Source organism: Mastigoproctus giganteus, chromosome 4 (genome assembly GCF_048544385.1).
Source record: "Mastigoproctus giganteus isolate SK-2022 chromosome 4, ASM4854438v1, whole genome shotgun sequence".
Lineage (NCBI taxonomy): Eukaryota > Metazoa > Arthropoda > Arachnida > Uropygi > Thelyphonidae > Mastigoproctus > Mastigoproctus giganteus.
In genome coordinates this window covers 241,632,214-241,657,898 of record NC_143578.1, presented here as the reverse complement: position 1 = coordinate 241,657,898, position 25,685 = coordinate 241,632,214, and the positions used below count along the sequence as shown (strand labels likewise).

General features: G+C 36.9%; 1 protein-coding gene across 2 annotated transcripts in view; it reads left to right on the top strand.

The window, feature by feature from the left end:
* Window positions 1-25,685, top strand: part of LOC150087567 (syntaxin-7-like) — a 166,186-nt gene that overhangs the window by 132,474 nt on the left and 8,027 nt on the right. For both annotated transcript variants that reach the window (XM_090372129.1, XM_090372130.1), the window contains exons 10-11: window positions 2,132-2,214; window positions 22,900-23,035. In XM_090372129.1, coding sequence (XP_090228255.1) covers window positions 2,132-2,214; window positions 22,900-22,998 — 182 coding nt within the window. In that variant the 3' untranslated portion in view covers window positions 22,999-23,035. The remainder of the gene's footprint in view (window positions 1-2,131; window positions 2,215-22,899; window positions 23,036-25,685) is intronic.

Here is a 25,685-nt window from a genome sequence, read left to right as displayed (position 1 = left end):
CTTTGTAGTTTTTTAAGAGTTGTCTATGGTGTATCTACACACCAATATTGTGGTTCCTTTATCTGCAGATTCTTAATGCATGAAGAATCACTACTGATAATCAAATCAAGAGTATTACTCTCTCTAGTTGCTTCCCAAACATGCCGATGTAGAAAACAATCATCCAATAAATCCACAAAAGCCTTGCCAGTGTGTGTGTGTGACCAACCCACAAATTCCAGTCAATATCTGGGAAATTAAAATCCCCCATTATAAGACTCTCTGATTTACTGGCCCACTCCATTTCCCTGTACAGTTTCTTATTATACTCATCAGAGTCGGCCTATAGCACGCTCCTACTCTCAATTTTGATCTCCCAATGCTTATGTCACACCAAACTGACCCGACACTGCACTGTCCAGTGATGTTGACTGGCTTCACATCCTTGGATTTTATGTGTTTCTTAACTAATAGCATAACCCCTCCTCCCTTCCTATCCTGTCTATCCTTTCTGTATACATTGTACTCCCCAAATTCCAGTTCTGCATTCCTTATATCTGTGTGACACCACGACTCTGATATCCCAACAATATCCGCCTTTGATGCTTTGAGCAATATCTCAAATTCATCAAATTTATTTACCAAACTCCTAGCATTGGTGTGCACGCATGTATACATGCACCTGTTCTTTTTCTTAGCTACCCTAACACAACCCATGTGTTTACTTGTACCGCAATGACTCCCACATTCTCTGAAATATCCTGCATCTTGTTTTCCAGGCTTCTGCTCATTCCAATAGAAGCAGTGCAAGAATCACTTTCACCTCTGCCTTCACCTCACTTTCACCAGTGGCTACTGTTAATCTATTAGTCCTTGTATCCCTCCAAGTTTTCCGACCCACCTAACACTGCCTCGATAGCATCAGCAAATATTCTTGCACCCTTTCTATTTAAGTGTATCCCATCCCTGTAGAAGCAGTCCCTTCTGTTAACAAGTACAGACCAGGCTGAAAAAAATTCTACCCCTTGAGCCTTGTACAATCTTTCCAAGGCCGAATTGATTGACAAGGCTCTCATAATATACTCCGTCCTATCGTGTCTGGGCAGAATTGCAGACACTTTCAAATTCAACCCAAATTCACGGCTTTTTTTCAACAGTGACCTGTATTTGTTAAGTAATTCTGCCGGTAATTTGTTTTTAGTAATTATTATTATTAGTATTTATTTATTTATTATTAGTAATTATTTAAGTAATTATTTGCCTTTGATTTCATATACCCAGTAATTGTTGTGGGGGGAATCGAATGAGATTAAACTGTTAATATCAATTATGAAGGTGTCATTAAACTAAGAGGGTGGGATCAGTTTGGATTGGAGAAGGACCAACTTATTTCCAATCCATTAAGGTTCTAGGAATAGAGTGAGCTACTGGTTCATATGACCTCAGTGGCAGGGAAAATCACGGAGGGATTTTCCCTGCCATTGCGTTAAGAATGCAATACAGGATCATCTGGATAGAAATTGCATTCTCAGGCAAATATATCATTATTTTATAAAGGAACTATCATAACTAACCTGGTCAGCAATTTTTATAGTGTCACTCATGAACTAAGTAAATAATTTTTACATTATTTGGTCTTCAGCAAAGCAGTTGAATCAGTTCCCTAATGAAAGATATATAAGCTGGAACATAATTGGATCATGGGAATGATCTTCAGATGGATTACAGTTTGGCTGCAGGACACACACACACACAAAATCATTATGATTAACAGCTATATTTCAGATGGATCTGTGACCTCTTTTGCTTTTGAATTTCTTAAATTATGTTGACAAAGGGATACAGGGCATGTTGTCAAAATTTGAAGATAATGTAATAACCAGCATCAGATAATGCTGTCTCTTTACTGATAGTCAATTAAGTGATAGCTTTGTTTTAATGCTTCATAATGCACTTTGCACTTGCATTTCTTAGTTCTGTTTATTAACATTCTCTTTATATAGTTGTTATTGCAACACTAATGTAGTATATGCAATGCTGTACTTGTGATAGTGATACCCAAGGAAGTGTTTATAGTTAAACTATTATGAAGTTGGGATTGTATCTTCACACACAATTTCTGAGATTTAACCTATCTTTCATTGTTTTGTAGATAGTATTGAAGCCAGTGTGGAGAATTCATCCGTTCTTGTGACTGAGGGTGTTCAACAGTTGGCAAAGGCAAGAGACAATCAGGTATAGTATGAATAATAAAATTATATATACTTTAGATAGACAATATTTTATATAGAATATAAATTTATATTGTGAATATTTTTTACCTGTTGAAATGGTGCACTGGATTAAGAACCAGAAATTCTGTGTTAGTATGTTAAGATAATTTGATAGAATTGAGCAGTTGGAGATATAGCAGAATTTATGTCATGGAGGTAGAAAACAATTTAAAATTAAGTGAGAAAACATCTTAAGAGGGTGTAACTACAGATTTATTTTGGCAAAATATATGATAATAAGAATGAATAATAATATTTGTCCTTATTATTGTATATCCTTATGGTTAAAAAGGCCTATGTGCTCCGGATTCATATTGGTAAAATAAAATTATGGCTTTCTCAGAGCGAATTGTAACAGGTTTAATAAATATACATAGAAACATACAAAGCTTTTGGTTGGTTAGACAACCTTCTTCAGTTGAAACAAAACATAAAATGACAGTTAGAATGGAGGCGTGTACTGCCAATCTGGTACATGAAGCGCGTGGCTAATTGTTTGAGGTTGAAGTCTGTGGCTGTGACGTATGTGGACGTGGCCAGCGCTTGTCAATGGACAGGACTATTGCTTCGGTGATAGGGTGGACTTGACAACCACTGTTCCTGTTCATTGAGGTATTGGAGCAGTTGATGTTTAACGATTCCAACCAGGCGTGGCGCAGATAATGGCGGGACTTATCCACAATCAAGACATCGCGGTGTGGGTCAATGTCGTGGTGGGTTGCCCAGACAATGCTCAGCAATAGCTGAGTGCTCCACATCCGCCAAACGGATCGCCCTCTTGTGTTCGGAAAGGCGTTTTTCGAGCTGCCTTCCGGTTTCCCCGAAGTAGCAGCTAGTGCAGTCACTGCAAGAGATGCGGTAGACCAACCCGCTCTGCAGTAGGGTGGGGACAGGTGTTTTTACGTTGGAAATGAGGGATCGTAGTTTTCTCCCTGGGGGTTGGAGGCACTTTATCCCATGCGATTTTAAAATCCTACAGACCTGTTGTGATATGTTTGGGTAGTATGGGATAAAGGCGCTCGTGGTTGAGTCACCACTTTGGATGTTTCTGTTGGTCGCTACGTGGTCGCGTGCCTGTAGGTCACACCTGTCAAGGGTATTGATGGGATAGCCACACCTCGCAAGGTCCGCTTTGACTAGCGATCTCTGTGCGCCTCTCACTTACAGAGCTAGAGTGTGTCCAGGCACGAGTTACCAAGGTTCGCGCAGTGGCAAGAGGATGACTACGTGCCTGTGCTGACCGGAAGTTGGTAAATTGGCCAGCACACATAGGTTTACGATAGACTGTCATCTTCAAGCATGTGCCCTCGCGCTGGACAAGAGTGTCTAGGTATGGTATGGTGTTGAATTTTGATCGTGAATTTTATGAAAGGCGACAGAGAGTTGAAGTGGGCTAAGATTCGTTGACCTGAATCTCTGGGGATAACTACGAACACATCGTCCACATAGTGACACCAAAAGGCAATGGTATCTGGTACGTTTGTAAATGCACGACCCTCTAACTCCTCCATCGCGATGTTTGCCATGACCGAACTAACTGGGGAACCCATGGCTGCGCCGTGCACTTGCTGGTAAACGGAGTCGTCAAACCTGTTATTAAACCTGTTACAATTTGCTCTGAGAAAGTCGTAATTTTATTTTACCAATTGTATATCCTTATTAGTAACAGCAGTCTTTATTATCCAAAAAAAAAAAAAAAATTCTTCCGACTGTCTTACTTCTAACAGGAACAGAAATTAAAGCTGAAACCAAAACTCCAAGCAAACATTAGAGGATGTCACTCCACAAATAAATTATGTAAGTTGACACACATTTTGTATACACAGAAATTTTATTTTTATAACTATACTTCTCAAATTAAAAAATAACCAATGGTGTAGATTAAAACTGAAGACCATACTGGTGAAGTAGTACTAAAATTCACGCTGACATAATTCTTATAAGTATTTTTATGTTTAATTTTTCTTGTTGCATCGGGCACAGTTGCCAACTCTCTGGATTTATGATAAAACTGTAAGTTGCCTCCTTGGGTGTTTGAAGCTGACAACTTGGGGAAATTCACAGGTTAGCTGGAAAGATACCTCTCTGAGAGGGAGGAGTTAAATAGGTATTTTATTATTTTTAATTAATTATTTTTATTTTATTTGGCTGGTGGAACAAATGCCTAGAGCCCTTGAAACAGAGCCCTTGATGATGGTATATCGGGCTTAATGTCCAAGTTTGCAGACGATACAAAGGTTGGCAGGGTTGTCAAGGACACTACTGACACTATGCTGCTGCAACAGGATCTGGAAAGGTTGAGCAGATGGGCTGAGAGGTGGCAAATGAAGTTTAACATTGATAAATGTAAAGTACTACACATGGGAAACAGCAACCCCAGAGCAACGTATGAACTCTGTGGTACAACACTGACAGTGGTAGAGAATGAAAGGGACTTGGGGGTGGTTGTGCAGGCAGATATGAAGTTCTCTGAGCAGTGCAGACGGGCTGCAAGAGTAGCTCATGGAGTATTGTCAATGATATACAGGAATTTTTCCAGCAGGGATAAGGAGGTGATTATTCCATTGTATAAGGCGATGGTCAGGCCACACCTAGAGTACTGTATACAGGTCTGGAGACCTCATTTCAAGAAGGATGTAGAGCTACTGGAACGAGTACAGAGAAGGGCAACAAGATTAGTGAATGGAACAAAGGGGTGCTCTTACGAAGAAAGGCTTAAGTTTTGCAAATTACAGTGTCTGGAGACTAGGCACCAGCGAGGTGATCTGATAGAGGTGTATAAAGCCTTGAATGGTTTAAGCATGCTCAATGCTGATGGGATTCTTCCTCTAGCCCAGAAAAATCACCTGAGAGGGCATAAATTCAAATTGAGGAAAGACAGATGTAGGATAGACGTGCGGAAATTTGCCTTTAGCCAGCGGGTGGTTGGTTGGTGGAACAGACTTCCATCCCTTGTGGTGGAGGTTGATAGCCTAAATAAGTTTAAGGCTCAGCTGGACAGGTATTTTGAACGAACAGAGGGGTGAAGTGGAAGTGGGTTTTTTTTTTTTTTTTGGCTGATGCTGCATAAGCTTCTTTCTTGCATCAAATGCCTCTATTAATGCTAATGCTAATATGGCTAATACTAATCATAATCTTTTTTGATCCCTTCTCTGTCTTGCCATTGTAACAGAGTTTTTTTCAATTTTTTTGAAAAAAAAATTTCAGTTTATTTCTACTTATTTTCATTAAAGAATTGGCCGTGTTAGTAGCATGCTAGTCTACACTGCATGATTTATGTGGATGTTGGAACATGGGAAACAACATTATCCTCCATAATGTGTAACCTCAGCATTTCATCTTATTATGTGGCGCAAAGGTAATTAACTGTCTTTTAATAAGATGCCAAAAAAAAGTTACATAATATTTCAGAAGACATGCACAAGATTTTTCAGTTTCAAGCAGTGGGATACATGATGCAATCAGATATTTGGAAACAAATAAGCTGAAGATAATGTGCACTGTGTAGAGGGGAATGCAAAACTGGATGTAAATGATGATACTGTCCTATGAATCAAATTTTATTTGCATTTTTATCATAGAATATAATCTACCTCTGAGTTATACTAATTATGCAGGCTTTTTTTTTATAAATTTGTTTCTTTGAGAGTGAAATAGAAAAGATTTTGGTTTTGAAAGAGCAGAAGGAGCAGGCATTGTTGGTGAAGTTGCACAAGGAAGAGGAAAGAAGTAGCTGCCATGGCACTGAAACTTGTTTCATTTTTGATTGCTACAGGTGGCAGTAGACGGCAGAAGTCAAGTATTCTGAGCTGTATCCCACTGTGATGATCTTTCCTAATAATAATAAAAACATCAAACTGAAAGGTAGCTTCTCTCACTGCCAGCATTGGGAGGTAACTCTACAACATTGAACATCTTGTGAGCAACTTGAACACTTGGGATTCCTTCAAAAAAAAAAACTGCCTGCCTCGCACTTAGTGTTGATAATATGCCCATTAGGATAGATCTGAAAACTGAAAGGGTATAAAAAGAGATTGAACACGTGGTGGTAATAGGCTGTCCTTGTCATCTCATTAACTTGTGTGCTGAAAAGGGGACTGCATTCCTTTCCATGAAGTGGATGAATAGTTGATGGACATTCACTGCTATATAAAAAGTTCTAAAAGGAAAGATGGATTTTAACAGTTTCTGTTACATGTTACAATTATAAGTAGGCTAATAGAACAATGGCAGCCTTTGACAAGTCTTTTTAAACTACACATTTAAACTTTCAACTTTTATTTAAACTATAAACTTTAAAGAGACTTGTCAAATAAAGCCAAAAGAAGCTCCTATTTCCTTCCTGTTTTACCCCAAAAAATCTCCTACTTTCCTACTGCTTACAGTTTTCCAACCTATACCCTTTCAAAAGTCTGAAGGTGGCAGTTTTGATTGGATTCAACACTGTCTGTTGCAGGGTTAAGTGTACAAACCAAAATTAAACTTTACTAATTATAGTTTATTAGAACTTAGGAATTTAGACTACAAAAGGAGATTCTAATTAATTAAATATTCTTAGTAGATGATTCAGATTTCCTTTGTTATCTTTAATTTCTGGGAAAGTTGGAAGCTGTTGCTCACCAACAAATCTTGTTTGAGCTTTGCTTGAAATTTGTTGCTAACTGGTTGAATGTTTTTCAACATGAAAAAGTTCAAAGTTCAGCTTAAAAGTTTAAAATAATTTCTAAATGAATTTAAATGTTATCTATTTTGAACAAGGTTATGTAGTTAGTTAGAAATTTATTTGGTTTGATGGTTAAATCAATTTTGCTTACCAGTTCTTTACTTATTCTCATGTGAACTTTGTATTCACATGGCTTATGTGAGAATCAAAACATTTTCTGTGATGGTGTAGATCTCTCACATAGGGCACTCTAGCTGTACAAGTTCCCTTGCTGTCATGGGTAGCACAGTTGGTAGAATCACTGTCCTCAACCACACTGGGTGGAAAAGGCCCGAGTTCGAGTCCTGTTGATGACGTGAGGAATTTTAATAGGCCTTTTTCAAAACTTGGCTGAGTTAGTTGGTCTCAGGTGAGGGTAGCATGGTTTTTTCTCCCAGAAACTTGGGTTTTTCTTTTAGCAAACAGAAAAAATCAACTTCAGACCACACGATTTACAGACAATATACATGGAGGAATATGGTCTGTCACTGATGCTTCTAAAACCCTACTACAATAACAAGTTCCCTTCGTATAAAATTCATTACTTCAAATAGCACTTCTTTATTGAAATAAGGAAATGCTATTTGAAATGGTGTGATCTTTATGAAGAGTACTTCATATATACAGTTGGACCTCTATATAATAAAATTGATCGCTAGAAAAAATTCGTTAAACAGAAATTTCGCTGTAAAGAAATATGACCTTTTCAACAATAAAAAATACTGTAATTCACCATTCAGAAATACAGTAAAATATGGGAAATAAATCAGAAATAAGTGGAAATTAATAACTTTTCTAAAATTTTAAAACAATTAATTTATTATTTGCATATTAAGAAATGACTATTTACATGATGCGCACAATATATTAGTACACTTTTAAGAATTATGTCGTAAAATATTTGGTAATGTTTGCTTTTGCTTGATAAATCTTTGTGAATTTCATCGTATGGAATTAAGCATTTTTGAAGCTCCCTTTTGAACTTTGGGCTCCTTTCATTCAAGAATGTGCATTCAAAGAATAAGATTCTAATTGCTCGGCTAACTTTATGCCGTCCCGTATGCTTTTTAGTGTAAAATTTGGAAGGTTAGAATTTATCTGTGCTGTCATCATCTGAATTGACTTGGTTTTACCTCTGATGCCATTTCCACCAAATCCGCTTCGTCAACTTCCTTTTCTTCCAGTAATTTTTGAAAGTCTTCACTAATCATATCTTTTGTTTTATTTTTTTTAGGAGCATCGGCAACTAAGGCCATGTTACTCTGTGTATATTGTCTATAAATTGTATGTTCTGTAGTCGATTTTCTGTTTTGCTGGACGAAAAACCAGAGTTTCTGGGAGGAAAAGCCATGCTACCCTTGCCCAAGCCAGACTAACTCAGACACATTGTGAAAAAGACCCATAAAAATTCCTCCTGTCATCCACTGGCATTCGAACTCAGGTCTTTTCCACTTAGTGTGGGGATTAGGGTGGTTCTATCAACTGTGCTACCCATGAGAGCTTCAGTAGTCATATCATCAAAACCTTCCCCTCCTAACTGACGTCACAAGTTCTACTATCACACCAATTCCATTTTCTGCTAGTTTTGACCATATTTCCTGAGTGAACTGACTCTGGCCATATATTTTTCCACATGCATTTAACGTTGATGGTTTTACTTCTATGAAGTAAGCAATTAATCTATGATTTTGATACAGTCCACAATTGGGAAATGTTTCCATGCCTCCATTACTTCGATAGATTCGGAATCGATTTTTTCCAAAATCCATTGCCATAATTTTCTGATGTAATGAGTTTTAAAGGTGGATATAATGCCTTGATCTAATGGCTGAATGAAATAAGTTGTTTTAACCCAGTACAACTGTGGTAGTAGAAACATAACTTCAACGTGTGGATGACTTAAATCTTTTGGATGGCCTGGTGTGCTGTCGAATAGTAATAAAACTTTTAAATCTAGATTTTTCAACAAGCACGAGCTCAATAGCACAGGAACGTAACACTGGGATTTCCCAACAAAATAAAATACAGGGATTTCTCTCTCTCTTTTTTTTTTTTTTTTTTGACTAGCGAGTTAACAGCAGGGATTCAAAAAGTGTGGAAATGTCGAAAAATTACATCCAACATAATAGCAGGGTTTGTCCTGCACCAAAGCTTAAAAATACCATGTTATGCGAGGTTTACCAAAATTCTCTAACCGTGTTATATAAGTACCGTGTTGTGCAAAGATTGCGCAATTTATCAATCATATTAGAGCGAAACCATGTTGTAGAAGTACCGTGTTATATGAGGGTTGCCTGTACAAAGTACTCGTTTATATGAAGTAGATACCATTACCCTGTGAAAGGATATGCTTTCCTATGTAAATATATTTGTTTATTACAAAATTTGGTTTAATATATATTACAAAGTTTGTTTTCACCCAGTGAGGATTAAATATTGTTTTTTTGTTTGTTTAATACAAATCTTGGCACAGCTGTCCGATTATTGCCTCTGGCCACCCTGCTTTCCAAAGGATGGCACTGAATTGTTAGAAATTATTTTGTGTAAATAAAACCAGTTTATAGTAGCTGTATATTTACTCTGAAAAACATGCTAAATTAACAAAATAATAAAAACAGTTTTTCTAAGTAGTTTACATAGGCTCTCCATGGGATTAAGGTCAGTTGCAATTGTTATGCCAGTTCAAAGAGTCTTTTGCTACAGTGTACAGTAATCTATTTTTTATGCCATTTTTATCTGAGCTGATTTTTTTTTCGGAACTTGTCTTTAAATTAATTTAAAGTTTGCTTATATTAAATCTCATCTAGTAGTGTTATGGTTAAAAATGTAAACTGATGGAATTGAGCCTGGAAATTACACTGAAAATTATACAAGAGGCTGATAGGATTGAACATAGCAAAATGGACATTCCAAAGAATACAACATCCTTTTACCTACTTCATCTACAATACTAAAAAAACGAAAAAAAACTTGAACTGCTGGACACTGGAGCAGTGATAAAAACAGGAAACGAATTCTTGGTTCAAAACATGAGGAGCTTGAAATAAAACGTTTCGAGTGGTACCAACAAATGCATTCATCTAATTTGCCAATATCAGTTCCGATTTTGTACGAAAAGGCAAATTATCTAGCTCAGCAACATGAAATTAGTGACTTCAGCAGCAGTGGCTGGCTCTAAAGATTTAAAGACAGGAATAACTTGATTTTGCAAAATGTTTGTGTTAAGTCTGGATTAGTTGACAAGGAAAAGGCTACAGACTGGTTGTGTTCTGTATGGTCCATTCTTGAAAAATATGAGGCAAAGGATATTTTTAACCTCAACGAGACAAGTTTATTTTATAATTTGCTGACAAACAAAACATTTGCTATTCGAGGAGAGTCTTGTCATGGTGGAATATTAAGTAAACAAAGACTCGTATTCTGTTATGCTGCAATTCAAATGACAGTACAAAACTATGCCCACTTGTGATTGGTAAGTTTTACAAGCCAAGATGTTTTAAAGAAGTTAACCAACTTCCCTGTGATTATGTTACCAACAGAAGTGCTTGATTTATGATCAAAATTTTTGAGCCTTTGTTATCAGATGTGGACAGAAGAATGGCTTCAGAAAAAAGGAACATTTTGATGATTCTAGATCGTTGTACAGCACATTCTGCCGAGACTTAAGTTGACAGATATACGGCTGTTGTTTTTAACATCCCATTACTATCTGTAGTAGAGTGGTTCAGGAGTTGAGGTGCAGTAGCATATGCCCTTTGAGTAGACTGGGGTTCAAGCCCCTGACTGCTAAATATGGTTGATCTGCCAACTCACACTGGACAGCTTGGAAGATTATGGTCCATTTCCCTCAACATGAATTGTTGAGGAGGCTTTCATCCTGCAGTGGGTTGATAATGGCTGCAGTTTTCCTTTTTTTTTTATTTATTTTTTTTACCAAAAGTTTTATGCAGCCACTGGATCAAGGCATTATTTACAACCACAAGGGAGTATATATAGACTGACAGATGAGGTATTTGATCCTTAACAAAAGAGGGAGGGAACAATTTGCAGCCAAATTGGTATGTCTTGGATGCTATCCATAATCTTGTTATTGCTTGGGACAGTATTGCATCAAGTGTAATAATCAACTGCTTCAGGAAGATTGGCTTTCGAGAAAATATCATTGAAAAACATGATCCAGCAGGTGAACGTGTTAGCAAAATTGAGGAATGAGAGCATTTGAGGGAGCATATGGATTTTGTTGGTGAATGTGAAGAGTTTATGAAGTTACATGTAGTTTCTACCAACACAACACCAGAAGAGCTGCTAAGCACCAAGCAAAATTATGTTTTTGTTACCAGCAAAAGTGAAGAAGCACACACTACCATCTAAAAAAGATGCCCAAAATGCATTGAGCATAATAAAGAATGTGTTGGCCTGCAGTAATGTTGATAACGAAACAACTATTGCATTTTATAATGTCTGTGCTGTAGTTAAAAATGCATATAGGACAAAAACTGTGCAAATAACATTGGATTCTTTCTTTAAATTAGATTAATTTATCAAAAAGTTACTCGATTGTATGTCTCCTTTTATATTAAGATTAATTCTTTTTACTGTGATACTAAAATATTGTATATATCAAAACATATATTGCACAATATTTTTATTTCCATTGATTACTTTTCTCTTAGTTTATATTACAAATAAAACAAAATCTTTAAAAAGTGTGTTATTCTTACTGTATTGTTAGACAAGACTTGTTTTTATTATTTTTTGTTTTAAATATTTTATTTTATTAATTTAAATTAATTATTTTTTTATTTATTTTTGATATTATTATTTATTATTCTTAGATATGTGCCAAAGGGGGGGGTAAATTTTCAACATTTTTGGGGGATCTCATTACTACAAACTCCTTATTACAAAATGTGAGAATCTAGGTACATTCAACTTTGTATTAACGAGATTCAGCTGTATTGTGAATGAGTAAATTGTGCTTGATTTATAAAATATGAACAATGTCACTTTCACAAATATAGAATTTGCTATGACTGCTTAACTCCCAAGGTCTCCTAGGGTGGATGACTTGAGACTGTTATTTAAATTTGGATATATTCATTGTAGACAATTTTTTTTGTTTCAATATTGTTTACCTAGAAATTGTTGATGGTGAAGACTTAATGTAAATGGCTTTCTCTAAGTCTCACCTGTTTTGGTCTCTCTCTCTCTCTGGTAAATATTTTGGTGTTATTCAAATTATAAAAAAGAGGTCTTTACCTGTATGCCAGGCTGGTTCCACGTATTATTGCAAACATGTTTTAGTTTCCTGTTGTTCTCATGGTGATGATAAAATAGTTTCCCCATGGCTTTGTCTGGGACATTGTCAGTTGACCTGAAACTAAGCTCAGTGATTTTACACAGTGAGGATTATTGACTCAGCTGTTCTCTCTTATCATATGATTTGTAAGTTTCATGCATGATAGAATAATTTAATAATTTTTATTCCCATATTGTTTGATTTTGCACAACTTGACATGTGTTATCCTTTAAACTCTAAAATTTGAATTTTTAAGAATTACATAAAAGTAAAAGCATGGTAGTGATATTTTAAAACATTATGATATCAGTATACAGTAAAATCTCGTTAAGACAAACTCGTTTTATGTTTTATACAAAGTACTCGTTTATATGAAACACATACCATTCCCCCGTGAAAGGTTAGGCTTTTCTATGTAAATATATTCGTTTATTACAAAACTCGGTTAATTCCCCTGTGAAAGGATAGGCTTTTCTATGAACTTCTTTTCATAGAAAATATATTTGTTTATTACAAAATTCGGTTAATATATATTACGAAGTTCTTTTTCACCCCGTGAGAAATAAATATTGTCATTTTGTACGTTTAATACAAATCTTGTCAGAGCTGTCCAATTATTGCCCCTATTATTACCTCTGGCTACTCGGCTCCCTACTTCCCGAAGGATGGCACTGACTTGCTAGAAATTAGTTTTGTGCAAACAAAAGCAGTTTATGGTTGCTACAACATCAAGTGCACTCTAAAAAACATCTTTCTCTAAGTCCCACCTGTTTTGGTCTCTCTCTCTCTCTCTCTCTCTCTCTCTCTCTCTCTCTCTCTCTAATTTAACAGTTTTTGTTAAATTAACAAAAGAATAAAAAGTTTTTATAAGTTGTTTACCTGCACTCTCTCGCTCTCCAAGGGAATAAGGTCAATTGCAATCGTTACTCCAGTTCAAAGTCTTTTGCTACCATATACAGCAATCTAATTTTTGTGTCATTTTATGTGAGCTGATGTCTTTTTTGGAACTTGTCTTTAAATTAATTTAAAATTTGTTTATAATAAATCTTATCTATTCTAGCAGTGTTATGGTGACAAAATATAAATGGATGGAATTTAATCTGGAAATTAAACTAAAAATTATACAAGAGACTGATAGGATGGAAAGAAGCAAAACGGATATTGCAAAGGAATACAACATCCCTTTACCTACTTTATTAACAATTCTGAAAAACCGAAAAAGACTTGAAATGCATGACACCGGAGCAGAGATGAAAAACACGAAACGAATTTGTGGTGCAAAACACGAGGAGCTTGAAACAAAACTTTTCGAGTGGTACCAACAAATGCGTGCATCTAATTTGCCAATATCAGGTCCAATTTTGCAAGAAAAGACAAATTATCTAGCTCAGCAAGAAGGAATTAGCGACTTCAAATACAGCAGTAGCTGGCTCCAAAGATTTAAAGACAGGAATAACTTGGTTTCGCGAAATGTTTGTGGTGAGTCTGGATTAGTCAACAAAGAAAAGGCTGTACGGTCCATTCTTGAAAAATATGCAGCAAAGGATATTTTTAATCTTGACAAAACAGGTTTATTTTATAATTTGCTGTTCGAGGAGAGTCTTGTCATGGTGGAAAATTTAGTAAAAAAGACTCACTGTTCTGTTATGCTACAATTCAGATGGCAGGACAAAACTACACCCACTTGTGATTGGTAAGCTTTTCAAGCCAAGATGTTTTAAAGCAGTTACCAACTTCCCTGAAATTATGAGGCCAATAGAAGTGCTTGGCTTTACACTCAGAATTTTTCAGTCTTGGTTAACAAAAGTGGACAGAAGAATGGCTTCAGAAAAAAGGAAATTTTGATGATTCTAGATCGTTGTACAGTGCATTCTGCTGAGACACTTAAGTTGACAAATATAGGGCTGTTGTTTTTACCCCCCACTGGATCAAGGCATTATTTATAACCTCAAGAGAGCATACAGAGTCCACCTGATAAGGTATTGATCCGCAACATAGAAGGAGGGAACAATTTGCAGCCAAATTGGAATGTCTTGAATGCTATCCGTAATCTTGTTATTGCTTGGGACAATATTGCATCAAGTGTAATCAACTGCTTCAGAACAGTGGTTTTGGAGAGAATATCATTGAAAAACATGGTCCAGCAGACGAATGGAGGAATTTGAAGGAGCATATGAATTTTGTTCAAATTTGAAGAGTTTGTGAAGGTGGATGATGAAGTTGCTACCACTGTAATGCCAACACCAGAAGAGTTGCTGAGCACCAAACAAAACGATGATACTTTTGTTATCAATGACAGCAAAAGTGAAGAAGCGCACACACTGCCATCTAAAAAGATGCCCCAAAATGTATTGAACATAACAGAGAATGTGTTGGCCTACAGTAACGTTGATAAAGAAACAACTATTGCATTTGATAATGTCTGTGCTGTAGTTAAAAATGCATATAGGACAAAAACTGTGCAAACAACATTGGATTCTTACTTTAAATTAGATTAATTTATTAAAAAAGTTAATGTTTGTATGTCTCATTTTATATTAAGATTGTAATTCTTTTTACTGTTATACGAAAATATTGTATATATCAAAATTTATACTGTACAATATTTTCATTTCCGTTAATTGCTTTTTTCTAGTTTATCTTACAAATAAAATAAAATCTTTAAAAAATATGTTATTCCTATTACTGTGTTGTTAGACAAGGCTTTTGTTTTTATTTTATTTTCTATATATTATTTTATTTATATTATTTTATTTCATTAATTTAAATTAATTTATTTTTGTTGTTATTATTTATTATTAGTCTTAGATATACAATAGCATTAGTAGAGGCATATGATGCAAGAAAGAAAGCTTCTGCAGCATCAGCCAAAAAGAAATAAAAAAAAAAACAAAAAAAAAAAAACAATTCCACTCACCCCTCCGTTCGTTCGAAATACCTGTCCAGCTGAGCCTTAAATTTATTTAGGCTCTCAACTTCAACAACAAGGGATGGAAGTCTGTTCCACCAACCAACTACCCGTTGGCTAAAGGCAAATTTCCGCACATCTATCCTACATCTATTTTTCCTCAATTTGAATATTAGCCCTCTCAGGTGATTATTCTGAGCAAGAGGCAGAATCCCATCAGCATTGAGCATGCTCAAACCATTCAAGACATTGTACACCTCTATCAGATCACCTCGCCGGTGCCTAGTCTCCAGAAACTGCAATTTGAAAAACTTAAGCCTTTATTCGTAAAAGCAACCCTTTGTTCCATTCACTAACCTTGTTGCCCTTCTCTGTAATCGTTCCAGCAGCTCTACATCCTTCTTGAAATGAGGCCTCCATTTCAAGACCTGTACTCTAGGTGTGGCCTGACCATTGCCTTATACAAGGGGATAATCACCTCCTTATCCTGCTAGAAAAATTCCTGTATATCATTAACAAGACACCATGAACTACCCTTGCAGCCTGTCTGCACTGCTCAGAGAACTTCATATCTATCTGCACAACCACCCCCAGGTCAGTTTCATTCTCTACCACTTTCAGTGTAGTACCACAGAATTGATACATTGCTCTGGGGTTGCTGTTTCCCATATGTAGTACTTTACATTTGTCAATGTTAAACTTCATTTGCCACCTCTCAGCCCATCTGCTCAACCTTTCCAGATCCTGTTGCAGCAGCAAAGCATCAGTAGTGTCCTCAGCAACCCTGCCATCTTTTGTATCGTCTGCAAACTTGGACATTAAACTTGATATACCATTATCAATATTATTTATAAATACAGAAAACAATAACGGACCCAACACTGAACCCTGAGGAACTCCACTGATAACATTAGTCCACAATGAGCAGTGATTACCACTCTGTCTTCTCCCCCTCAACCACCCCTTTATCCATAGCAGCAATTTGTCTCCAGTGCCACACTGCTCCAATTTGTGCAGCAGTCTTCCATGTACAGCAGTATCAAAAGCCTTTCTAAGATCCAAGTATATAATATCAAAGTAATTCCCTGCATCCAGTTCTTTTGTGACTGCATCATAGTATCCAATCAAATTGGTCAGGCAAGACTTCCCCTTAACAAAACCATGCTATGTCTGAGCTAAAACTGAAGTCTTGTCTAGATGATCCTGCAGTGCTTCTTTAACCAGTGCCTCCATTAATTTTCCTGGAATGGAAGTTAAACTCACAGGGCTATAATTACTTATCTCATGGCAGCCTTTGATCCTCCTTTGTGAATTGGGGTCACATTTGCACATCTCCAGTCTATGGATACCTCCTCTGAGTCCAAAGAAGCTCTCATAATTATGGCTAAGGGTTTGCTTACTTCCTTTGCTGCCTCCTTTAATATAACTGGATAGATCCCATCCACCCTGGGTGCCTTTTTTATGTTTATCCTCAACAATTTCTCCTCCACTTTACTCTCAGTTATTCAAGATTATCTAGCTTACTGCCAGAGTTTAATACACCTCTGGCATTCCCCTCGCTGAATAACTCCTCATGTGTGAATGTCGATTCAAAATATTCATTTAATTTGTTAGCTACCTGAGCAGGATCATCAACAGTTGAACCACCAATATCAAGTGGACCAATCTGATTCATCCCCTTCCTTCTAGAGTTTACATAAATAAAGAACTCTTTGCTGTTATTCTTTGCATCCCTTGCCAAAGATTTCTCGTAATCTGCCTTCGCCTGCCTAACCTCCTTTGTAACTTGGTTACAGATCAACTTATATCTGTCATAGACTTCTGTGTCACATGTTAATTTATATGTATCCCAAGTGTTTTTCTTCTCTGCCATATGTCTCATTAGTCTGCCATATGTCTCATCTGACATCCATTTAGGCCTAAACCTTGAACAATATTTCTTAGTTGGTAGGTAAAGCCTAGTAGCTTCCAAGATAAATTCTTTGAATGCTTCCCATTTTGAATTTGCTGTTGGTAACATCATCAGTTGGTCCCACTGTATAGAATTTAAATATTGTCTCAGACCATCGTAGTCGCCTTTACGAAAGCAATAACCCTTCAGTTACCTCTTTGAGTAAATCCCACTTCACTTCAGCACACTGTGATCACTGCCACCTAGTGGTTCCTTTATCTGCAGATTCTTAATGCATGAAGAATCACTACTGATAATCAAATCGAGAGTATTACTCTCTCTAGTTGCTTCCCAATAAATCCACAAAAGCCTTGCCAGTGTGTGTGTGACCAACCCACAAATTCCAGTCAATATCTGGGAAATTAAAATCCCCCATTATAAGACTCTCTGATTTACTGGCCCACTCCATTTCCCTGTACAGTTTCTTATTATACTCATCAGAGTCATTAGGCCTATAGCATGCTCCTACTCTCAATTTTGATCTCCCAATGCTTATGTCACACCAAACTGACTCGACACTGCACTGTCCAGTGATGTTGACTGGCTTCACTTCCTTGGATTTTATGTGTTTCTTAACTAATAGCATAACCCCTCCTCCCTTCCTATCCTGTCTATCCTTTCTGTATACATTGTACTCCCCAAATTCCAGTTCTGCATTCCTTATATCTGTGTGACACCACGACTCTGATATCCCAACAATATCCGCCTTTGATGCTTTGAGCAATATCTCAAATTCATCAAATTTATTTACCAAACTCCTAGCATTGGTGTGCACGCATGTATACATGCACCTGTTCTTTTTCTTAGCTACCCTAACACAACCCATGTGTTTACTTGTACCACAATGACTCCCACAGTCTCTGAAATATCCTGCATCTTGTTCTCCAGGCTTCTGCTCATTCCAATAGAAGCAGTGCAAGAATCACTTTCACCTCTGCCAGTGGCTACTATTAATCTATTAGTCCTTGTATCCCTCCAAGTTTTCCGACCCACCTAACACTGCCTCGATAGCATCAGCAAATATTCCTGCACCCTTTCTATTTAAGTGTATCCCATCCCTGTAGAAGCAGTCCCTTCTGTTAACAAGTACAGACCAGGCTGAAAAAAATTCTACCCCTTGAGCCTTGTACAATCTTTCAATGGCCGAATTGATCGACAAGGCTCTCATCATATACTCCCTCCTATCATGTCTGGGCAGAATTGCAGACACTTTCAAATTCAACCCTAATTCACGCCTTTTTTTCAACAGTGACCTGTACTTGTTAAGTAATTCTGCCGGTCTTCTACTCTTAATATCATTAGTGCCAACGTGTTCAACTATATCACCTTTTGTGCCCTTAAAAGATTTTATTCGCTCTACAACGTCATCAACCTTTGCCCCTGGCAAACATACCCTGGTCCTGTTCCACCTATCTTTATGTAGCATCAGCCAAAAAAAGAAATAAATTCACACAACCATTCTCTCTAAATATTTGTCCAGTTCCTCCTTGAATTTGGATATTGATGGTTCAACAGTTGAGGATCCTGCTCAGGTGGCTAACAACCTAAACGAGTATTTTGCATCTACATTCACACATGAGTTATTCAGCAAGGGGAATGCCAGAGGTGAACTAAACTCTGGCAGTGAGCTAGATGATTTTGTAATAACTGAGAGGAAAGTGGAGGAGAAATTGTTGAGGATAAACATAAGCACCCAGGGTGGATGGGATTTATCCAGCTATATTAAAGGAGGCAGCAAAGGAAGTAAGCAAACCCTTAGCCAAAATTATGAGAGCTTCCTTGGACTCAGGGGAGGTACCCATAGACTGGAGATGTGCAAATGTGACCCCAATTCACAAACGAGAATCAAAGGCTGACAAAAGTAATTATAGACATGTGAGTTTAACTTCTGTTCCAGGAAAATTAATGGAGGCACTGGTTAAAGAAGCACTGCAGGATCATCTAGACAAGACTTCAGTTATAGCTCGGACACAGCATGGTTTTGTTAAGGGAAAGTCTTGCCTGACCAATTTTATTGGATACTATGATGCAGTCACAAAAGAACTTGGATGCAGGGAATAACTTTGATATTATATATTTGGATCTTAGAAAGGTTTTTGATACAGTTGCATATGGAAGACTGCTGCACAAATTGGAGTAGTGTGGCATTGGAGGCAAATTGCTGGTATGGATAAAGGGATGGTTGAGGGGGAGAAGACTGAGTGGCAATCAATGGACACTGCTCATCATGGACTAATGTTATTAGTTAAGTCCCTCAGGGTTCAGTGTTGTGTCCATTATTGTTTTCTGTATTTATAAATAATATTGATGATGGTATATCAAGCTTAATGTCCAAGTTTGCAGACGATACAGAAGTTGGCAGGGACACTACTTGTTGTTAAGGACACTACTGAAGCTATGCTGCTGCAACAGGATCTGGAAAGGTTGAGCAGATGGGCTGATAGGTGGCAAATGAAGTTGAACATTGACAAATATAAAGTACCACATATAGGAAACAATAACCCCAGAGCAACGTATCAACTCTGTGGTACTACACTGACAGTGGTAGAGAATGAAAAGGACCTGGGGGTAATTGTGCAGGCAGATATGAAGTTCTCTGAGCAGTGCAGACGTGCTGCAAAAGTAGCTCATGGTGTCTTGTCAATGATGTACAGGAATTTTTGTAGCACGGATAAGGAGGTGATTATTCCCTTGTATAAGGCAATGGTCAGGCCACACCTTGAGTACTGTATACAGGTCTGGAGGACTCATTTCAAGAATGATGTAGAGCTACTGGAAAGAGTACAGAGAAGGGCAACGAGAGCAGTGAATGGAACAAAGGATTGCTCTTATGAAGAAAGGCTTAAGTTTTGTGAATTACAGTGTCTGGAGACTAGACACCAGCGACGTGATCTGATAGAGGTGTATGAAGCCTCAAATGGTTTGGGCATGCTCAATGCCAATGGGATTCTTCCTCTGAGGTTTATTCTGATTGTTCCTCTTGCCCAGAATAATCACCTGAGAGGGCCTAAATTCAAATCGAGGAAAGACAGATGTATGATAGATATGCGGAAATTTGCCTTTAGCCAGCGGGTAGTTAGTTGGTGGAACAGACTTCCATCCCTTGTTGTGGAAGTCGATAGCCTAAATAAATTTAAGGCTCAGCTGGACAGGTATTTCGAACGAACGGAGGGGTGAAATGGGAGTTTTTTTTAATTTTTTAAATTTCTTTTTGGCTGATGCTGTATAAGCTTGCTTTCTTGCATCATATGCCTCTACTAATGCTAATTTATTTAAGCTATCAACTTTCACAACTACACATGGAAGTTTGTTCCAGCGGTTAACCACGCTCTGGCTAAAGGCAAATTTCCGCACATCTATTCTACAACTGTCTTTCGTCAATTTGAATTTATGCCCCCTTAGCTTCGTAATCTGGGCGAGTGGAAGAATCCCATCAGAATTCAGCCTGCTCAAACCATTCAAGGCCTTATACACCTCAATCAGATCACCTTGCAGGTGCCTAGTCTGTAGATGCTGAAACTTGCAGAACCTAGGCCTTTCTTCATAAGTGCACCCCTTTGTTCCTCTCACTAATCTTGTTGCCCTTCACTGTACTCGTTCTAGCAACTCTACATCCTTCCTAAAATGAGGCCTCCAGACCTGTATGAAGAACTCAAGGCATGGCCTCTCCATTGCCTTATACAAAAGGATAATCACCTCCTTTTCTCTGGTAGCAAAATTCCTGTATATCATTGACAAAACCCAATGACCTGCTCTTGCAGCCTGGCTGCATTGTTCAGAAAACTTCATATCTGACTGTACAATTACTCCCAAATCTTTTTCATTTTCTACCTCCCTAAGCATAGTACCACAGAGTTGGTACGTTCCTCTGGGGTTTCTTCTACTCATATGCAGTACTTTGCATTTGTCAATGTTAAACTTCAGTTCCTACTTCTCAGTCTGTCTGCCCAAATTTTCTAGACCTTGTTGCAGTAGCACACTGCCATTACTGTCGTTAACAATCCTGCCAAACTTTGTATTATCTGCAAACTTCGACACTAAGCGTGATATACCTTCATCAATATCATTGATAAATATACAAAACAAATATAAATTTGTTTTGTTAAATTAAGAACCTTAACTTTTGTTAAGGTTCTTAATTTAACAATCTGGAAAGATTGTTCTTGCTTCCATCTAGATGGCTGGAAAACTTCATTGTAAATCACTGAGGAAGGTATGTAAAGTTGTACCTTTAAATGTATGATTGTTTTATTCTTAAGATAAAACAATCATGTAGGGGATATTCTTAGAATAAAGCAATCATGCATTTGTGGTTGGAGTGTACTCAGTTAAATCCAAAATGCATTTCTCTGTATTAATTAAACAGGTTTACTGGTTAACCGTTAACCAATGTTAACATTCTATGTTGTTATTGATAATGTTACTGATAACAAGACATTTTATAAGAAATTAGTAATTTTAGTTTTTATGCTTCCTTTTTGTATTAGCTATCTTAGGGAGATGGTAATAATTATTTTTAGTTTATCGCTGATACTTTTATACAGTTATGATATCAATAAGCATTATCGTCTTGAAATGAATAATGACAAAAAACAAAAGGGAGCAAGCAAAAATCTTTATACTAGAAATTCTTCTAATGTGTATTAGTGTAAATGGTAGATTCATATTATGTTTATTATTCTGCTATAAAATCGTTTTATTGTATATCAGTACTATACAGCTAATTAGAGCTTTATAAAAAGCATATTACAACTTTAATTTTTTATTATAATCTTATCCCCCCCTCCAATTTTTTTCAATACAAACAAATATATACAGGGTGATTCACTACCAGTGCGACAAACTTGCAGGAGGTGTAGGGGGCACAAAGACGAATCGGAATTACATAGCATTGCAGGGTCCGAAATGCCTTCGTCATGTGGTAGAGGACATTGAACGGGAGGTTGTGTGAACAGCAATCCCGCTGGAAGTCAGCATTTGCGAACAGGTTCCCGAGGCCGAGTATTCAAACCGGGGATGGACGAGTATTCAAACGTTGAATTGGCTGACATGCACCTCGTGTATGGAGCTGCAGACTGTAGCAGGCGTGCCGCTCTGCGCTTGTACCAGGAACGTTTCCCGCACAGGCGTGCTCCTCATCATACGATTTTCGCACGTGTGCATAGAAGGTTACGTGAGACTGGTTGTTTCACGAGAGGTACCATGAATCGAGAGCGAACGACGAGGACGCCAGACAATGAGGAGAATGTCCTATGTCTTGCAGAAGGCAATCTGAGTAAGAGTACTCGAGCGATAGGCCAACGATTGGGTATTTCCCAATCCACTGTATGGAGGATACTGTCAACAAACCAAATGAGTTCATACCATCTGCAATGCGTCCAATCATTGGAGCCTGCGGATTATCCACTCCGGAGGACTTTTGCTACTTGGTTTCTTCAACAGAAACGGTTTGCAAATGCTGATTTCCAGCGGGATCGCTGTTCACGCGACCTCCCTTTCAATGTCCTCTACTGCATGACGGAGGCATTTCGGACCCTGCAATGCTATGTGATTCCGATTCGTCTTTGTGCCCCTTACACCTCCTGCAAGTTTGTCGCACTGGTAGTGAATCACCCTGTATACACAAAAGTGCATTAACAAAAGTTATTATATATTTACAGTTACTGTCCCCTGAAATACTGCAGTATTGCATGAAAGAAGTTTTTAAATTATCACTTATTTTGCTTTTTCTCTGCATTTTCATTTTATTTTTTATCTGGCACATTCTTTTATTTTCTTTATGCATAGAACAAAGCAAGGCGCAAGAAGTTCATACTGGTGCTTATATTTTTGGTGGTTCTGGCTGTGGTGATCACACTCATTATTGTTTTCAGTAATAAATCCTGATCTTCTCTAAAATAAAAAGTATGGACTGGCATGTTAAGTAAGTTACTTGTTTTATTTCATTTAAAATTTTTCCAGTTAATTCATTATCCATAGTTTTTGCACCTTTGCTGTGTTGAGGTGTAGCAAATAAATTTTTCAGGAAATGCTATAGAGTCCTAATATCAGACAAATTGCAACATATATAATACGAATAAAAAAAATATAGAGTATATATTTTTTCAGGAAAGGTTAAAATGTCCTAATATTGCTCAAGTTATCAATATTATTATCTCTCATAACCACTTCTATGGTCTCATATAAATAGCACACCCTTTTGAAAAGCATATTCTTGTAAGAGTATCATATCCTTGCAGTTATTTCTATAGTTACTGCCATCTTTTCAGAAGCACGCTGGACAATACTATTCATGAAAAATTAGTGATAATTTAACGTCCCTTAAATCATGAAGGAATACCCAAATGGAAAGTAGAGTTTATACTTGAAAAACTGTCACAAATTCATTCATTCACAGAAACACATTCATTTTAACAAAACTTTCTTGTACTATGTAATCTAAAAATAAAAAAAATATTGTTAATAATTGTAGTAATACTGTAATATCGTATAAATAAAGGTAATAAAAAAGTAAAAGTAAAGTAAAGTAAATAGTATTAAAAGTAATAGTAAAGTAAATAGTATAAAAGTAAAAAAAATTAAATAATATTAAAAGTAAAAGTAGCATAAAAGTATAAAAAGTAATATATAATTAATAAATTAAAAGTATTATCATATTCTGTTACACAGTCATTTATTAACAAATGTGTAACTGAATATTTTGTTATTGTTGTAAGCATTACTTATTAAACAAAAAATGTGCTTTATAATAGATGTCTGAACATTTACTTTTTCTGAAAACTAAATAGTTTGTTAGAATTAATTCTTTAGCTAATTAGAATTGCATAAGCATTATTGCTAGACTACCATTTGGACAAGAAACAAGTTTTCTACTATAGCCCCATTCAAAATCTAGTTTGGACTCATTAACTGCTTTAAAATTGTTGCGAGCTTTGATGTAGGCAGAAAATGAACCCAGATATTTGGATGCAAGCCAGTTGTGATATCAGCATTCTTAAACAGCCCTCACAATTTATTGGAAATCCGAGGTTTAGGTAAAGGATGAGATTTTAAGGTGGAGTCTGGAATAAAGGATTTCGTTGCTACAAGAATAATTTTGCTGACACAATCTGAGCAAACATTTACATCAGAATATTTAAAACAGTAATCCACATGAGGTTGAGAATAATCTCAAGAGAAAGGCTCCATTGGAGGAGAAACTATCACCAAGTTGTGATCTGAGGTGTCTAGAGGACCATCCACCTCAGCCATGTAGTTGGAAAGGTTATTTGCAAGAAAACGATAGTGTGTTTGCTGTGTGGTTAGGATAGTTAAATGAACAATCTGTGTGAGGGCATTAGTAATTTCAAAAGCCTCGGCATCTTAACCAGCTGGATCCATGTGACTAGAAAAATGGAAGCCAGCTGGAGTTGTGAACATTAAAATCACCAAGGAAACCTCACTGTTAGGAAAAAAGTTGGACTGGAGAAAGTTAAGTTTCAAAGAAAGGAAGTCAAAGAATTTCAAGTGATGAGTGGAGTTGGGAGAACAATAGAGGCAACAGATGAATTTGATAGAATAGGATAGAGAGATTTTAAGCCAGAAAAGATTGAAAGGAGGAGATTCTAAATTACCATCTCTGACAAGGAATATCAGAGTAGACGTATGTACAAGTACCACCTTTGAAGTAAAAGTAATTGTATAGCGAATAATTAGGACAACTGAGATGAGCAGTGGTTGAATCAACTGATAACTGGAATTCTATCAGAAAAAGTAAATGGGGCTTGGCAGACTGTAAGTGGAAATGGACATCAGTTGCGATTTGAACTGAGACCACATATAAGACTATTCATGATGTATTCAGTAATAAGAAAAGCTGAGTTCACATCTGGGTGGTCGCTTCCAGTATACTAGGTACTGTATTTCAGGACTTGGTATAACCCTTGGGGTTATACCAAGGGTTACTAACAGTCCCACCAGGTGGTCAAATAATGAGGCTAATTCTCTTTACTGACTTCAAGATAAGTGCCTAAATTGCCAATCTTTTGACATAATGATTGCAGAGTTCAGCTGAATCCAGTATGGAAAAAATGGCAATACAAGGCTCTGCCACACTCTGATCAACTATAATGTTGCCTTTGAGCCTATTTGTGCAGCTAACAGGGAAGATGCTTGGTCTTCAGATGAGCTGATTGGCCTGTACATTGTTGTTTATGCCTAGACAAAGAAATAAAAGCAAAGAAAATGGGGGGACTGGAAAGATTGTTCTTTCCTGCCCCCCCTTAGAATGAAGGAATCATTGTAAATCACCTTCACTGAAGAATCACTTTAAGATACCAATAATGTAAATTACTGCTTCGGTATTTTTTACACACACATCCTTGAGGCAATTAGCAATACTGTTCCAACAAAAGAACTAGAATCACACTGTGAATCCTGCCGGTTCACAGACAAACTGTTACCTGGTTAAGGCAAAAGCCTGTTTTCATAGAAGGTTCATATGAACATGGCCTCTTCAGTGATTATTACCTCTTCAGTGATTACTGTAGAAGGAGTTTGTTAGGATCAGTCCTCACATTATGTGAACTCAGTTC